The sequence below is a fragment of the Carassius auratus genome, unplaced genomic scaffold, assembly GCF_003368295.1.
Source record: "Carassius auratus strain Wakin unplaced genomic scaffold, ASM336829v1 scaf_tig00000876, whole genome shotgun sequence".
Lineage (NCBI taxonomy): Eukaryota > Metazoa > Chordata > Actinopteri > Cypriniformes > Cyprinidae > Carassius > Carassius auratus.
In genome coordinates this window covers 863,333-882,509 of record NW_020523328.1, presented here as the reverse complement: position 1 = coordinate 882,509, position 19,177 = coordinate 863,333, and the positions used below count along the sequence as shown (strand labels likewise).

The following is a 19,177-nucleotide window of genomic DNA, read 5'->3' as shown; positions in this document are numbered from 1 at the left end:
ACATAATTGTCTGATGGGAGCTTCATGGAATGATTTTCTATGGCTGAGTAGCTGCATGCAAGCCTCATATCAACAAGTATAATGGTAAGCATTGGATGAAGTGTTGAAAGAGAATGGCACATGCCACTGAACTATGGAGCAGTGAAGACCTGTTCTGTGAGACTCACGTCTCTCTTTTTGGCAGTCTGATGGGCAAGCCTGGCTTTGGCAGATGCCAGACCATTACCTGCCTAACTGAACTGTGTCAAATTTAAAGTTTGGTGAAGGATGGATAATGGTATGGGGTTGGGCTAGGCCCATTATTTCTAGTGAAGCAGTTTTCTTAATGCTTCAGCATGCCAAAACATTTTGGACAATATTATGCATCCAACTTTGTGGGAACAGTTTTGGAAAAGCCCTTTTCTATTCCAGCATGACTTTGGCCTAATGCACAAAGCAAGGTCTGTACTTTGTTGGATGAGTTTGGTGTAGAACTCAGAACATCTTTGGGATGAATCAGAACAGAGGTTGTGAGTGTACCTGATCTCACAAATGCTTTACTGGATGAATGAGGGAGCTGTTCATTTACTCCCTCCAAAGTCCAAATTACCATTTTGGTACCATGATCTCTTTATTAATTAAAAATAATTGGCTATTTAAGGTCTTTCTCTGTTAATCAGGTTATAAAAATCGTCAAGAAAAATATATTTTTGGCTTATTTTGACTCACATTTACAGTAACAAAAACTCACCAATTCACTAACAAATTAGAATACTCCATTTTTAGTGAATTTTTGGACTTCAGGAAAGTATGTTCATTTATTGTACATGTACTCAATACTTGGTAGGGGCTGCTTTTGCTTTAATAACTGCCTCAGTTCGGCATGGCATGGAGGTGATCAGTTTGTGGCACTGTTGAGGTGGTCTGGAAGCCCAGGTTTCCTTGACAGTGGCCTTCAGCTCATCTGCATTTTTTTGGTCTCTTGTTTCTCATTTTCCTCTCGACAATACTCCATAGATTCTCTATAGGGTTAAGGTCTGGTGAGTTTGCTGGCCAGTCAAGCACACCAACACCATGGACATTTAACCAACTTGCTCTCATCAGAAAAGAGGACTTTGGACCACTGGGCAACAGTCCAGTTCATCTTCTCCTTAGCCCAAATAAGACGCCTCTGACGTTGTCTGTGGTTCAGCAAATTGCTTGACACGTCTGTGTGTGGTGGCTCTTGATGCCTTGACCCCAGCCTCAGTCCATTCCTTGTGGAGTCCACTCAAATTATTGAATCGATTTTCCTTGACAATCCTCATAAGGCTTCGGTTCTCTCCATTGGCTGTGCATCTCTTTCTTCTACACTTTTTCCTTCCACTCAACTTTCTGTTAAAATGCTTGGATACAGCACTCTGTGAACAGCCAGCAATTGAAAGTTTGTGGCTTACCTTCCTTGTGAAGGGTGTCAATGATTGTCTTCTGGACAACTGTCAGATCAGCAGTTTTCCCCATTATTGTGCAGCCTAGTGAACCAAACTGAGAGACCATTTGACAAACACACACACACACACACATGTTTGTTTTTGTGAAAAGTGGGGACATCCCATATGCGTAATGGTTTTTATACTGTACAAATTGTATATTCTATGGCCCTTCACCAACCCTTACATCTAACCCTAACCATCACAGGAAACTTTGTGCATTTTACTTTCTCAAAAAACTAATTCGGTATGATTTATAAGCGTTTTGAAAAATGTCCTCATAAGTCACCCACTCCTTGTAATACCTGTGTCATACCCATGTCATTATACAGAGTTGTGTCCTGATATGTCAAAAACAAGAGCACACACACACACATAAATATATAATTTTATTTTTGTAAACAGGTTAGATAATCAGTTTCAAAATCAATATAATTCTGAATCAAAATGACGATGACATTGTAACCACTTTAAAAATAATCCACATGATTACACATCGTGTCCCTTTTCCATCAATTGTATTGAGCTTTATTTATAAGCCTGTATCGTCATCACAAGATCATCTGGCGAATGAAAACCGCCTCCTAGTATTAAATTATCGTGTGTTTTTTCACTAGAAGGCAGCACTGATTTTAACAGGTATCTTAGGGCTTTTATTGTAAAAGCATCAAAGAACGCCCGTCGATAGCGCGTCACCGCATCAAACATGTCTGTCAGAGGCGCGCTGCCTTGACGCGCTCAGGAAGCGTTCCGCGACGCGCTCAATGCGACTGCGGATATTATAAACTCTTGCGTGCGCCATAGAGGAATGATTATCCACAATTGAGTGAGATATATTAAATAAAGGCCTAGCTATCGACTACTGCTGGTGCCTGATCTGATTTGAAGCGTCGCTGTGGACCGGGTGAGTCAGAGAAAACGCGTGACCAGAAGTGTTCAGTGGCTGTTGTTGCTGCATGTGTGATTGCTTAATAAATACATTTCAGATTTATCAAAGTGCAAAATATGAGCTCGTTTGAAAGTAGCAGATCTTGTTAATCAGTCCATTTTTCACCTCAAGGTGCGCGATGTTTTTTGATGGACAGGATGACAGTGCTCTCTCAACCCTATGTTTATAACCAGTCAGCACAGGTACTCATGGAATACCAGTCTGTTATTCACCGATAAAAGGCTCATTCCTGTAGTGCAGCACATTTTCATATTAAACATGTCTTAATATAATAGGATACTGTACTCATAGGTTTTAAACAATGAGATAGTAGTCACAAAATCAAAAACAGTCAACTTTTTGTTGTTTGAATGCATGTTGAGTGCAGGTTTGAGTGTTTCATATACACTTCTAAAAAAATAAGAATTATGAAATATTACAGGTATGTCTTCCTATTTTTATTTATTTAAAAATGTTCAAACTCACTTTAATTAGTTTTTTTTTTCCAATAGTTTAGCTTTTATAAGAGAGAGACCCTAAATCACATCATTCTCCATTAAGTTTTAATGGATATATATATATATATATATATATATATATATATATATATATATGCATCTCAATAAATTAGGATGTCGTGGAAAAGTTTATTTTATTTATTTCAGTAATTCAACTCAAATTGTGAAACTCGTGTATTAAATAAATTCAGTGCACCCAGACTGAAGAAGTTTAAGTCTTTGGCTCTTTTAATTGTGATGATTTTTGGCTCACATATAACTAAAACCCACCAATTCACACAATCTCAACAAATTAGAAAATGGTGACATGCCAATCAGCTAATCAACTTAAAACACCTGCAAAAGTTTCCTGAGCCTTCAAAATGATCTCTCAGTTTGGTTCACTATAGGCTTCACAATCACAGGGAAGACTTCTGATCTGACAGTTGTGCAGAAGACAATCATTGACACCCTTTTTTGTTTTTTTTTTGCCTTTATTTAACCAAGAGAGAACCTCACTGGGATTGAAAATCTCTTTTACAGGAGTGTCCTGGCTAATATAGGTGGCCCAGGCCAGTTATATAAATACACATGACAAACAACAATAAGATTTCAATAAAATACAGCACTAGAAGCATTTTCAAATCATTAAATCTTTTTCCACTGCATGCAAAAGTGTTTTGAAATTACTAAAAGAAACCAACTGATTTAGCCGCAGTTTTATTGAACAAAGTTCCAGTCTGACGGTGCAGCATATTCAGAAGCAGTTTTACCAAGATTAGTTTGAGCTGAAGGTACATGAAGATTATAATAAGACTGAGAATGCAATGAACAGTTACCAACTACTTTTTGTTGAATCAAACAACAGAGATAGGATGGCAAAAAAAACATAATTGCTTTGTAAATCAATAAATACAAATGCAATTTCTTTCGAACAGCAAGTGAAGACCAGACAACTCTATTATATAATGTACAGTGATGCATAGAAAATTTACAATCTGTAATAAATCTTAAGGCACCGTGATACACGCTTCCAGGGAGGCAAGAAGATAAGAAGAGGCATGCTGATATACTACATCCCCATAGTCAAGAATCAGTTAAAAAAAAAAAGTTCCAGACACAAGCTTCTTCCTTGTGTCAAATGAAAATCAAGACTTATTTCTTAAATAAAATCCTAGCTGCTGGTTTAACTTTTGTCTCAAATAATTATTATGTGAATTAAAACTTAGTTTGTCATCTATTATGATGCCCAGCTGCTATAGTCTGACACTAATGCTATCAGCTTTCCTTGCAGAGTTTGGAGAACAACAGAACTATCTAAAAAATTTATAGAATTTGATAACCACATAAATGTAGTTTTTTCAACATTTAAGACCAATTTTAAAGTAAAAAAAACCTTGCTTAAATAATATAATATGCTGATTGTAAATCATACAGAGCCTGTTGTTGTGTAAGAGCAGAACAATAGATGACAGTGTTGTGTGCATAAAATTGGAACCTTGCATTTTCAATATTAACTTCTAGACAATTTATATATGTACTAAATAATAATGGCCCCAATACAGATCCTTGGGGGACTGCCGCACTCACTTCCATTAAGTCTGATTTGATTCATTCCTCTTGCAAACATTGAATTCTTCCCTTTACATAAGCATTAAACCACAAGACTACATTGTCTGATAGACCAACACTTCTAAGCTTATTTAACAAAATCTCATGGTCCACTGTATTATTTAAATCAATAAAAAGACAAACACAGTGGTGTTTTTCATCTAGACCCCATAAGATCATTTAATTTATGTTTAAAACAACCGTACTGTTGCTGTTTTTTTTACGAAATCCTTATTAGTTGATAGACAAAGTTTATGTGTGTTTAAATACTATCAATTTTCAAATGAAAAAACATTCCAAAAGTTTTGACAAGATACATAGCTTTGAAATAGGTCCATAGTTATCTAATAAAGTAGGGTCGCCCCCAACAGAGGAACAACAAAAGCAGACTTCCAGATCTGTGGAATTTTCTTGGTTGTTAAGGAAAGATTTAACAGATATGTCAATGGTGGTGAAATAATATTAGCCGCTAATTTTAGAAACAATGGTTCAATAAAATCAGGACCTGACAATTTATTCACATCTAGGTCTTGTAATGCAGAGCAGACATCAAAAGTAGTAATGTGACTAAAAACGAACCCTGTTGTCCATAGATGCTGCTCTGCATTAAGAAATTCACAAGTTACAGTGGTATAATTATTAGTCTGAAACAATGACCCAGATGCAGTAAAGTGGCTATTAAAACAATTGAGCATTTGTGATTTTTCCACTGTTTTTATATCCTCTTTTGTTAAGCAATGGGGAAGACCTGAAACAGATGTATTTACCTGTCAAAAACTTTTTTCAGAACTTACTAGCATTTGCTGATTTTTTGTTTTTATCAAGAAAATACTCAGCTTTTGCCTTTCTGATCATAACTGTACATTTGTTACGAAGCTGTTTAAAATACAACCAATCAGGATTTAAGTTGGTTTGTCTGGCCATAGCCCATGCAGCATCCCGCTCATGAATAAGGTTTGTCTGGCCATAGCCCATGCAGCATCCCGCTCATGAATCAGACAATGCAGTTGAGAACCACGGATTATCCCGACATTTAACGCTATATTTTTAAAAAGGTACATACTTGTATCAGAATAAAACTGTCATAAAAATATTTCCAAGCACTTTCAATATCTGGGATTAAAGTAATTTTGTCCCAGTCAAATTGAGCAATGTCATATAAAAAACCTTATATATAAGTGTTTCATACAGCGCTTGGTGATAATTTGTGGTTTCTGCTTGGATAATTTTATATCTCTAGCTACCGCAACAACACAACGATCACTAATATCATTTGCAAATACAGAAGCTAGAGAATATTTATGTGGGGCATTTGTGAGAACAAGATCTAATGTAGCTTTTTCTGGAAGTTTCAAGTTCAGTCTTTAGGTGAATCTACCAGTTGAAAAAGATTATAAGTATCACAAAACACTTTAAAACCATCAGATACTGGATGCATACAATTTAAGTTAAAATCACCCATTAATATCAATTCTTTATAGTTCAAAGAAACCAAAGAATTCATCAAAGAGTTCAAAGTATCACTGGTAGCTGATGGAAGTTTATAACAACCTACTATAGTAAGCTGACATGACTTTGAAACTGTCAAATTAAGAGCTAACAGTTCATGCTGCTTAGCTACAGGTTCTGATAATAACGTGATAGTCTCAAAGCATTCTTTAACATAAATTACAAAAATCAAAGGATACAACTTAAAACAATATTGTATTGTGCAATGTCTGTAGACAGTCTGCTGCGTGTCCAGCTATCAACAAGTGCAAATGGTAAATTGCAGGTTAAGGATGAATCATAAACAGACCTACTGTCTCTGATGCAAACTTGGTTAGGCAACCAGATGAGTAGACCCGCTATGAGCGTGCATGCAATTATTTAGTGCCACATTATCCTCCAAAGTCCCCAGCCATAAAACTCTGAAAAGGCCACAAAACAAGGCAGTGCATGCCGAGATTCCTCTGGGGCCCTCCCCAACACGACCGCCGGCAGACAACTTTACAATCATGAGCCGCCAAACAGATGTAGTCACCGCAACAGCAAACAAACCCCTACCAATGGACTCGAACTGAAATCTGCAAGAGGTGCGATACCACTGTCACCGAAGTTCAGTCCCGTGAACACCTGCAGCAAACAGAACTCCCCTGACCGTAGCGTTACTCTACTTTTCACTCAGTCTTGGATCCAGTGCTCGAGTACGTTGCAACAGAACAAACATTAGAAATTCCATATTCCAGACAAACAAAGAAGAATGTTAAAGTCCAGCTCCAATCCCAAAACAGCAAGCTACTATCAAGCAGATTTGACAATTCGGAGCAGGGTGTGTCGATACATAGAACGCGTTTCACAAACGAGTCCATGCTAAAACACCAGCGATCTAATTAAATAGATTTTAGCATTGAAAATCAAGTTAATATATGTTTAAATATAATCCGTAAACTTCTAAAACTGGATTTTAAAACCACAACAGTATAAATAAGATAAAAGGCAATGCACAAACACCAATAGACTAATTTGCCGCCATCTTGGAACGTGCCATTCACAAACCACAAACATTCATTGCCAGGGAAGCTGGCTGTTCACAGAGTGCTGTATCCAAGCATGTTAACAGAAAGTTGAGTGGAAGGGAAAAAAGTGTGGAAGAAAAAGATTCATAACAAACCAATAACACTGCAGCCTTATGAGGATTGTCAAGTAAAATTGATTCAAGAATTTGAGTAAACTTCACAAGGAATGGACTGAGGCTGGGGTCAAGGCATCAAGAGCCACCACACAGAGATTTGTCAAGCAATTTGCTGAACAACAGACAACATCAGAGGTGTCTTACCTGGGCTAAGGAGAAGAACTGGACTTTTGTCTCTTTTCAGTTTTGTATTTCATTTGGAAGGTCCTAGAATCTGGAGGAATGGTAGAGAAACTCATAGTCCAAGTTGCTTAAAGTCCAGTGTTAAGATTCCACTGTCTGTGATGATTTGGGGTGCAATGTCATCTGCTGGTGTTGGTCCATTGTATTTTTTGAAAACCAAATTCACTGCGCCTGTTTACCAAGAAATTTTGGAGCACTTCATGCTTTCTTCTGCTGACCAGCTTTTTGAAGATGCTGATTTCATTTTCCAGCACGATTTGTCACCTGCCCACACTGCCAAAAGCACCAAAAATTGGTTTAATGACCATGGTGTTGGTGTGCTTGACTGGCCAGCAAACTCACCAGACCTGAACCCCATAGAGAATCTATGGAGTATTGCCAAGAGGAAAATGAGAAACAAGAGACCAAAAAATGCAGATGGGCTAAAGGTCAGTAATTAAAGCAAAAGGAGCCCCTACCAAGTATTGAGTACATGTATATTAAATGAACATACTTTTCAGAAGGCCAACAATTCACACAGAAAAATAATTTTTTTATTGGTCTTGTGAAGTATTTTAATTTGTTGAGATTGTGAATTGGTGGGCTTTTGTTAAATGTGAGCCAAAATCATCACAATTAAAAGAACCAAAGACTCCAGTCTGTGTGCACTGGAATTATTTAGTATACGAGTTTCACAATTTGAGTTGAATTACTGAAATAAATGAAACTTTTTCCATGACATTCTGATTTATTGAGGTGCACCTGTAGATTTTTTACCCCAAAAATCTTTGGGATATTAGGATATATGATCAAGTAAAGATTTTTAAAGAGTTTTGCACTCTCAGATTCCAGATTTTCAAATAATTTTATCCCGGCCAAATATTGCCCTATCCCAGTGATCCTCAAATCTGACTCGCGAGATCCACTTTCCTGCAGAGTTTAGCTCAGACTCCAATTAAACACACCTGCCTGTGATTTTCTAATGATCCTTAAGACACTGATTAGCAAACTCATGCGTGTTTGATTAGGGTTAGAACTAAACTTCGCAGGAAAGTGGCTCTCGCGAGCCAGATTTGAGGATCACTGCCCTATCCGAACAAACCATACATCAATGGAAATCTTATTTATTCAGATGATGTATAAATGTAAAATTTGTAAAAAAAAAATTCAAACATTAATTTTTTTTAAAAGATTTTCAAAAGATTGTTAAAAAATTATCAATTTTCTTCAGATTGATAACCTTGTGTAAAGTAACTCACAATCCTTTTCTGAATTAAGTATTTTCAAATTATCATCCTGTTTTTAATAAATTTATTTTGTATTATGATCAGGCATTTTTTATAATCATGCTTTAATCATGCATACATATGTATTATTTTATATTTTAAAGTACTGTACTGAGTAACAGGGGTGACCCAAAAAGTGTGTGGTCTTTGCTGATTTAATCCGAGATCTGACATTGATCCCGGACACACTGGCACTTTAAAGTTCTCCTTTGTTGTTAGATGTGATAGATCTGCCACTATTGATTTTTGTGTTCCTCTGTTTTTCCAGTGACTCCCACACATGCCATAGATGTCCTTCCCTTAGCTCACTGAGCTAACTTTGTTTCTCCTCATCACCCCTGTTATCCTTCCACTCTTCCCTCTCTCATGCTTCTTGCTCTGTCTTCACTCCATCTCTCTTCTCTTCTCTGTCTCTTGTCCATCATCCTTTGACTTTCCAATCCTCCCTTCCCCTGTCACTCCTGCTCTTTGTCGGATGTCATAATGGTGTGCTGCGGTCGAGCGCTGGACTCCCCCTGCACTCTGGCTCTGTTAGTGGGCTTCCAGTTCGCGTTTGTCCTCTACTTCTCCCTGGGAGGCTTTCGTGGCCTAGTGTCTGTTTTGATTCATTCCAGCGAGCCTGAGATCGACTACTCTCGACCACATGACGTCTACACCAACCTCACCTCTCTGGTGCTCCACCATCCAGGACCCAGTGGACCAGAACAGCAGCTCAGGGACTGTATACTGCCCTCTCCACTGCTGGGTAGATATTAATCCACTCTGAAGTGCTTAAGACATTGATCAGTAATAGGATTAGTTTATTTACTATTACTCATTGCAGTTTTAAATAAACCAAAGACTCTTTGAGTGTAGTCCCCCTAAAAATGAAGATTCTTACATCATTTACACTTACTTTTGTCTTTCCATACCTGTGTGACTGTTTTTTTCTCTTGTGGATCACAAAACAAGAATGCACTGGTTGCTGTTTTTTTAAAGGTCAATTCATTTTTAATTAAAAAAATATTCATTTTTGTTTTTAACTACAATTTAATGCATTCATTAAATAGTTTTCAAAATATCTGTAGTATCAATAATTGAGTTGAATTGAATTGAAATTTATTTGACAAGTTTATAAAACTGTACAAAATACAAGTATTCCATACACTTTAGAAAAACTGTTGAGGATAAAAACACAATAAAGCCCTTGGCTTATTTCCATTGCGGAATTATTTATTTTTAACTGTCACTTTAAGTCCTCCATTACGATTACAGTTAATAGTGATATTAAGTTGTTAGTGGTTGAAAGATTTAAAATTTTTTAAGTGAGCGTTAAATGACAGCAAATGTAATCTAAATGTAAAAAATATCAAAATCTCTGGTATTGCACAGTAACTGCACAATAAATTGTCCTTTTGCACACCACAAAAGAAGTCATACTGCTTTGGACTAACAGTGATTTAATAATGACATAATTTACATTTTTAGGGATAGTATTCCTTTAATTTGGTGTTGTAGGACAGTTGTTGTTTTTTTACAACAAGTGCTTGTGTGCTTTCCTCCTGCTGTCTGCCAGTGGGTCCTGTTTCTGTCCACCTCTCATCACCCCCCTCCCTGGAGAAGATAAAAGAGAAGAACCCCTTGGTGACCTTAGGGGGTCATTACCGCCCGCCAGACTGTGAGCCACGGCACCACACAGCCATCGTGGTCCCCTACCGTAACCGCCAGACCCACCTCCGCACCCTCCTCTACCATCTGCACCCCTTTTTACAGAGGCAGCAGGTCCACTACAGCATTTATATTGTGCATCAGGTGTGTTGCTCGTTTTGACACTGACTTGTCACATCTATTGTATAGAAAAAAAAATCCTAGCAGTAATTAGAGGAAGTAACTGGGACAAAGGGTAAAAAAGCTCATAGCTTATTGTCAAGCTACATTAGTGTTCCATTCTTAGCGAAGAATGCATTTGTGTACACTTGATTTGCTCATAGTCTGTGTTATCAGTCAGGGAACTCCACGTTTAACCGAGCGAAGTTGCTGAATGTTGGGGTGCAGGAGGCACTGAAAGAGGAGAACTGGAGCTGTATTTTCCTGCATGATGTCGATCTGCTGCCTGAGAACGACCACAACACCTACACCTGCCACCCACAGTACCCTACACACCTCTCCATAGCTATGGACAAGTTCAGATACAGGTACCCTACTCACTATCATAGGATTGAATGTTTCAACAAAACCTTTCTCTAATTTTATCTTAATGTACGGGGTGAAACCTAATGACATTTTTGAATGCATTTTTATGTTTGTAGTCATATTAGTGACACTTCAATATAACTGTATAAGTTTTAATATTGTTATTATTATATTAATAATTTTTTGTATTACAGTATGATAATAAAAGAAAATGTGTAGTTGGATAAAATCAAGGTTGCAAGTATACACTATTGTTCAAACGTTTAAAGTGCCCCTATTGTGGGAAATGAAAGGTTCATATTTTGGTTTTGCGAGTCCCTGACAACAGGTTGACACGCATGCAAGGTCAAAAAACACTTTCATTGTCTGGTAATATACATTTTTTTTACCTTATTTGCTCAACGATTCATTTTCCCAAACTTCTCCTTTGCTTGATGCTAATCTGCCGTGTTTGGTCCAATTGGTCTCATTTTCAATACATCATGCCTGTAATTTGTGAGCACAGTGCTGCTTTGTGTACAGCGTTACCAGGGAAACCGCTATTTTTACCGCTCCAAAAGTGGAACCTGGTGGCAAAGAATTCATTTTCATTCAGACCAACACTAAAAGACCAACAAGTGGGCGGGCAGTATGCTAATGTTTCATGTTGACATCAACATGAAAGGCTTGGGAGTCGTTTAAAAAATGACTCGTTTCAATGATTCAGAGTCGACTCTTTCTTTTGAGAGACAATAACTTTATACATGGTGAACTTTCAGAACTTTGCAGGATGTTTTTGTTCACGTAGAGCTGTGTTACACACTGCATAAAAGGTTATTTTCAAAATTCCACAATAGGGGCACTTATTGGATAAATATATAATATTACAAAAGAATGTTTTATATTTTAAAATGTAATGTATTCCTCTAATGGCATTATGGCAAAGGAAATTTTTCAGCAGTCACTGCAGTCTTCAGTGTCAAAAAATGCTTTATATTTTTGTGCAAACTGTGATTAATTTTTTTCAAGGTTTTTTTTTTTTTAATATAATTTCCCAAATTCCATTTATTTGTTACATTAAAATGCCTTAACTGTCGCTTTTGTTTAATTGAATGCATCCTTGCTCAATAAAAGTGTTAAAACTTACTGATCCCAAATTTTTGGATGGTAGTGAAAGTCAAATATTTTTTCAAATACATTTGTGGTAGATTTTTCAATTACACTTTAATTCCAAACAGGCCATTTAAAAATAAAAGGAAATGAAAAGAGCAACAACTGTTCATTTAACAACAACCGTTTTCTAGATCTTATGAAACTTCTAGAAACAATGCATGCATGGTAAAATAGGGGACGTAGTTCATTCATTATTAGTGCTGACACAGGTATATGCAGTAACTCATGGCTATTTCCCTCTAAATTGACATCCAGGTCTGCACATCTCAGGTCACAGAGTCTGCATTTCTGTACGCTGCAGCCACAATGTCCACCTAGATAAAAACATTCAGTGAGAACAGAAAAATTGCAGAGAAAACAACCCATATATTCAGTCCACCAAGGCTGAGGACAACATCAGGACCTCTCTGTGATGAATCCGCTGAAGGCTGTAAAGCATTTAGACACGACTCAGAGAGTTAGTCCTTGGATAGAAATACAGAGAAAATTACAAAGAAAGATACATAGCAGCAGCTCATCTAGCTATCACTCAATATTTTCTGAACCGTACTAAAGAATGTAGAACAAGGTGATAGGAGTCCAAGGTACATTAAAGCACTTTTTTATTAGTTTTAATATTAATATTTATTAGTTTCAAATTTGATAGTGATAAGGACTGATCATCAAATTAACAAATAAGAATGACTTCTGAAGGATCATGTGACATTAGACGACTGAAAAAAAAGCTTTACCAGCAAAAGTCAATTAAATTTTAAAATACATTTAAAAACATTATATACAATTTCACATAATATTACTATTTGTACTGTATTTTTGATCAAATAAATGCAGCCTTGTGAGAGATTTCTTACAAAAACATAAAAAAATCTTTCCAACCCCCTTTTTTTTTTTGAAAGAGTAGTGTATATACAGCTCAACACACACTCCTTTTTTCCCAGATTTATTCAAAGATCACATGAAAATATAGTGATGGACACATTATGTATGGTTGTCACATGATGTCGTTATGTTGCATGTTTAAGTTTTGAAATCTAGTAAAACTTTAAATATTACTTTTATATACACGTTTATGCAAAAAAAAAAACTTTAAAAAACATGAATGTATTATGATTTGCTCCCAGTTTTTGTAGCAGGTCATATGATTATTCAGTGCATAGAAAATAGGTGTACATACTTTAGAAATAATAGTGTGGAAGTGCTCTGAAAATAGTTATTACATTTTGATGCATTTAAACAGCATTTTCTGTTCATCTATAAGGGGTCCTGGTTTTCTATCCATCTGTACAGATTGCTGTAATGATGCAATGCAGAGGTATAGATGAAGATTAAACTGCAGGGGAAGCTGTGACACTTCAGATGGAATGATTGATGAAGGATAGTAGAGACAGATGACCTTATTCCTCTGTGCCTCACTAAATCACTGCTCTGACTCCTTTCTTCCCAGGCTTCCATACTCGCAGTATTTCGGAGGGGTGTCTGCTGTAACCCCGGAGCAGTACCTCAAAATGAACGGCTTTCCTAACCAGTACTGGGGGTGGGGAGGAGAGGACGATGACATCGCAGCTCGGTGAGGACAGCAGAATTCAGTTTATAATGCATTTGCATGAGTTATTTCAACATAAAACAGCCTGGAATGTAGTCGAGCTCAAAGAAACTGCATCAGAAATGCATCTTGTTAAGCATTTGTGTTGCACGTCTGTCATCTCTCCATCACCACTTTGTTCTCATTTCACATTCGCATTGGTCTCTTGTCATTATTCTCATTTTCACTGCATCCGTCTATCCCTCATGCCCTCCTCCGCATAGCCACAGGAGGGACCAGTAAGTACATGCATGAATCACTAGATTGGACTCAAGGCTTCCAACTATATAGATGTCTGCACACTTCAGTGATTACTGCCTTTTTATTCGATAATAAATTTAAGTAATTTTATTTCTGTGACAGAAAGAAACTTGCTGTAGAAGATTGAATGTTGCTGAAGCCTTGAAACCAGAATGAGTCCGGTGTAGTGGATTATTAGTAGTGTTGAGGATTTGAATTGCATTTTCTTTATGGTTAGTTCTCTCTTAAAGGGGTCATGAATTGCCTTTGTTTTTATTATGTACTGTTCTCTGAGGTCCACTTACAACGTAACCAAGATTTCGAAGTATTAGGCTATTTCCTATCCTTTTTATGACCCCACTCATCAGAACGCTCTGTTTGAATAGGCGTGGAAGTAAACGCCCACTGCTGTGATTGGCTACATCTGTGTATGTTTGACAGCGACATTCCTCATAGATGGATGTTGCTGTGATTTAGGTAAAAAATGCATTAATACTCCGTATATATCAAATGATCTGTAATAACAAACAAAGGGATTGTAATAAAAACAGTTACTCACACTTGTGTGGCAGAACATTACTGTCGGATCCAATATAGTCGGCACAGCATCACGTTTCAGTCTTTCTGAGAATCCTTTGTCGAACTGTGCCTTGTCTAAATGAATCCACGATAAAATTAATTGAACAAAGTACCAAATTGTTACTGATGTGGTCTGGAACTTTATTAAAAATATAGTTCATCAAGTTTATCATTTGGTTCCGGGGACCTGTGTTTGTCCTTCTTGTTATACCTACTGCATGCGTGAATTGGTGGGCGGGGCTAAACATCCAGTGATGTAGAAGCAAGTATTGAATCTTCTCCTGCAGTGTCTGTGTTTAGCCACACTATTACATCATAAAGTGGTACATTCTAAAACCTGTCGTTTTGGCAGATTGGATTCAATATAAGCTGATTTTAGAATAACGATAAAGTTTTGAGTTCTTAAAAGCTTACAGGATGTTTTCATAGTTCAGTGACTTCTTACATGTCAAAAGATCAAGTGAATTTTGGTTTCTCGGTTCATGACCCCTTTAAGTGACTTTGGCACGAATAGGATTAAGCATCATGAGGAATCTAACGAATCTGGTTCTGAGTCCTCATTAGCCGTTGCGTTAATGATTCTTTTAGAGGAAAAATCCATGATGAGATCATTTTAAAAATAAATATATTTTAAAATTCTGGCAAAATGTTGTTAAGTAAACATCTGGCTCATAAGATTAATTCATTCTGAAACCTATCTATACTTTTATATCACGCTATAGATTCAGTAGTAGTTTATGAGTCTGATTGACTCTCAGAATGTTTTAGTACACGGTCATGGACCATTAATGGAACCAAATTTCATTTGCTGTAATGTAATTGGCTATTTTTGAGTAAGAACTAAGTCCCTACCTGCTCAACATCTTCGACAAGGCAGCACCTCTGAGTCTTGCTGTTTAATATGCCTACATGGTTTGATTTCACCATGAGTGATTTTTCAGGGTACGATACAGATCAAATCTAGTCCCAGACGAAAAGTATTTTAGTGGAGATAATCCAGGACCCAGCTTTATGAGTTTTGACTTGAAATGTATTCTTGAAGAACATTTTGAAGGGCATTATATCAGCTCATGGTGATTTGTAAACCTGACTGTCGCATAATAAACTGTCAGTATCCTTGTCTGACTCAGATGACTCAGATGGCTGAACCTGAATACTTTTAAGTATTTAAAAGCTGGATTAGACACTCCAATTTAGATGAACCTTTTGAGGATTTTTTTTTCAGTTGTGGTTAGAACCTTTTTCCGTATAAATCCTCAACAACAGTAGTTTTTTAGCTATTTCACATCCATCTGGCCCACCTTGCAGACTCTGCTGGAAATAGTTTTCCTGCTGTGCTTTGTGCCGCTCGTTCTTTGGTCTCTGTCTGTTTGATAATTCATACCATCCTTCTTCAGGTTTTTTTTTCTTATGTTACTATTTCTACTTGCCCTGTGGTTTTTTCTTTAGAGTCCGTCTCTCTGGGATGAAGATAATGCGCCCCCCTTTGGCCATTGGGCATTATAAGATGATCAAACATAAAGGAGATCAGGGCAATGAGCAGAACCCGAGAAGGTGATGTCACATGCAAAATATATTATAAACTTGACAGAAACTATCAGGTTCCCAAAATGTTTTTTTTTTACAGCCATGCCATAGGAGAACCATTTTTGATTCCCCACTGAAGCTATAAGTGAACAGTTCTTAACATTTCATAAACGGTTCAATTCAAAGAACCCTTTTCCACTGTAGGAACCTTTTGTAGAACCTAAAGTTCTATGGATGTTAACAGTTCTTCATATGGAACTATAGATGCCAATAAAGAACCTTTATTTTTAAGAGCGTATGGATGGATTTATTATTTAATCCATTTATTCTGTTTATTGAGTCAGTTCCTCTTCATGAATTTGTTCTTGTAGGTTTGACCTGCTGAAGCGCACAAGGTTGAACTGGCGCTCCGATGGACTGAATTCACTGACTTATGAGCTCCTGTCCAAAGAGTTGGAGCCATTGTACACAAATTTGTCTGTCAACATTGGGGATGATCCACGTCGTCCCCCTGTCAAGGCTCTGGCCCGGAAGTCAGAACCTAAACTTGCTCCAACTCATAAAATGAAGACTGAGAAAGTGGGTGGGGTCATCAATCATAATGCCACAAAAGTGGAGCCCATCCACTTGAAGGCCGGTAATGAAAGTTCAAAAGTTGCTCAAAAAGCTCCTGTGAACCAGGAGGTGGGATGATACCGATAATCCAGTATCACAGACAATCCACAAGGGTGAGTTATTAATGGATAGTGGATGGAATAGCAGTTTGCTCTTTATTTTATATCGTGAAGCATTGCTACTCTCTAGGCAAATAAGTTCATTCCACTGAAACGGTTCGACGCCTTTGAATGTTGTTCAGCTGCTGATATGGTGACATTTGCACAAGCCTGAAGATCTCGTTTCACTGTAGAAGTTGTATCGGAGTGGGCCGAGTTGTAAACACTCTTGAAAGTGACGTACCTGTGCAAGTCCTGTGTGTTTTTGAGACGACCTGCTGCCAGCTGCTACTCTTCACCCCACTGTGTGTGTGGGTCTGTTTTTCTGTGCCTTTTCTTGCCCTTGGACCAGTCTCTTATCAACATGCCATGACTCAGTCGAAAGCATTATTACTGCACACCACTGTTATTGATACTACAGCTGAATGCTCTTTCCATGTTTATTTATTTTCTCTTCTTTTAATATCTAATCAGCACACACTGCTTTGTGATCTATTGCTTGAGCAGACATGCATCACTGTGGTCTATTTTTGGTCTTACTGTACAAACTTAGAAAGGTGTGATCTTTGATAGTGAGCACTGGCTTACTTTCTATTTTAGCAGCTCAGATGTCTATTAATAATTGTATGATGCAGTGTAAAAGAGTTTAATTATTTAAGGTATTGTGTGGTGCCTTTGTTGGATTCCATTTTGTTTGTAGACAATCATTGGGATAAGCATATTAAATGACGCAAATATTTATTTCAGATCTTTATAGACTTCTATTATTTGAATTCTAGAGTATATTTCTGTTAAATGAAATAGATTTGATGGTTTAGGGTTGAAGGTGTGACTTGAGTCTAAGATATTTGATATTTTAAGATTTTATAAACAGGAAATGTTGAATTTTATGGTTAGTTATAGCAAGAATAAATGTTATTTGTTAGTCAAAAATATTGGTTGTATCACCATTATGGCACTTTCTGTATTAAATACAATCCTTGAGTATAAGCTACATTTAAAGAACAAAGATATCAGCGACATATGTTTTTCTTGTTATTTTGAAATGAAAATTGCATTGCACATTAGCAGGACAACTGACCTTTTTCACTTCTACAAAGCAAACTACAGAACATTAAGAAAAAGATAATATAATTTACTGTAAATGATAGTCTGAAGGTGCTCATTGAGAAATCACCCCATCATGTGACATGCTGCATATCTCACTGTAAGAACAACATATTTCAAATCATTTCAAAGAGGCTGTTTAAATTATTTATTCTGATTTTGATACACAGTTCTTAGTGTGACAGACTCATAAGATGAAACAAAACATGGTGTTTTACTTCATGCCTTTGTAATAAAACTACAAAAACTGTAACTTTTTGTAAATAATTCAAGATCGTATTCTGAGATGCACATGGCAGATACATTTTTTTCATCCTAGCATATTTGCAAGACCTTTGCATATCGTATATACTGTATATGGAATAAAGTACATCGTTTTCAATCAGATACATTATTTGCCAATATTGTTAAACTACTTTAATGCCTCTAATTTGAGAACATCAATACATCTGATATTAACTGTTTTAGATTAGAAATATTCAGCAAAAAAAGTGGTAAGATTTTAAAGATTGTGGTTATTTTTTTTGTCTTGTCATTTTTAATCAAACACTTGATTTGAATGTGTATTTTGGCTATGATGACTGTTGGTTATATAAATGACTGTTGGTTATATAAATATACATAACGGAGACTCTGAAACTGCGTTTCAACCTGAGTTACATTGAAGTTTGCCACAGATATTACTACTGATCAGTTATCTTGTGAATAAACACATTGACAATATTGTACCATTGTGATTTGACCATGCAGCTGTTTATTGTACGTTTATCAAAAGAGAATGGAAAAATGTTTTAACAAGGGCCTTAATCTTTAGAACCCATGATGACTGACTTAGAGGGACTCTTAAAGGTATAGTTCACCCAAAAATGTCCATTCTGTCACCATTTACCCTTACGTCACCCCAAACCTGCAGGATTTTCTTTCTTCTGCAAAACACGAAAGCAGATATTTTGAAGAATGGTAGCTGCAAAGATTCAGAGACTACTGACTTCCATTGTTTAGACAATTAAGAAAAAAAAACCCAGACACTTCTCAAAATATCTAATGCTCCAACAGAAAAAGAAAGTCAGGTTTGAATCGACATAAGGTTGAGGGATGACAGAATTTTGGTGTTTGGGTGAACAAACCCTTCAAGTTCACCTTCAGTTCCCCAAGCATTCAGTGTCTGCTCACTAAATCACTCATTGGCTTCCAAGCACCAAAAACATAAACCGAATACTAGTGAATGAAGCTCATGTTGTGTCCTAGGGGGGCTATTGTATTATTGAGCAAATAAACAAAAACTATTTAAAATCTCTTGCAATGTTTTTTTTTTTTTTTTTAATTTTTTTTTTTGAATATTATTAAAATACAGATATCAAGGTACTCTGATATATTTTCTGGCAATACTTGACTCTTCATTCAGTATTTCATTTAAGCAGATTCCATTACAAAAACCATTTAGTAAAACTAATCAGCTTTAGCTTCATTGAAACAATTCAGTTAATGTGTTCTGACAC

The 19,177-nt window shown here is 36.6% G+C and overlaps 1 protein-coding gene across 2 annotated transcripts; it reads left to right on the top strand.

Moving 5' to 3' along the window:
* The first annotated feature begins 2,119 nt into the window (after nt 1–2,119).
* b4galt3 (UDP-Gal:betaGlcNAc beta 1,4- galactosyltransferase, polypeptide 3) lies at nt 2,120–18,971 on the top strand. Of its 2 annotated transcripts, XM_026242164.1 has the most exons (8): nt 2,120–2,352; nt 2,509–2,579; nt 8,875–9,351; nt 10,162–10,397; nt 10,590–10,780; nt 13,375–13,497; nt 15,781–15,885; nt 16,230–18,971. In XM_026242164.1, the coding sequence occupies exons 3-8, from the start codon at nt 9,090–9,092 to the stop codon at nt 16,549–16,551; spliced, it is 1,239 nt and encodes a 412-aa protein (XP_026097949.1). In that variant the 5' UTR covers nt 2,120–2,352; nt 2,509–2,579; nt 8,875–9,089; the 3' UTR covers nt 16,552–18,971. The 2 variants fall into 2 exon arrangements, with proteins under 2 accessions (XP_026097949.1, XP_026097950.1); XM_026242165.1 differs by lacking the exon at nt 2,509–2,579.
* Nucleotides 18,972–19,177: the final 206 nt, after the last annotated feature.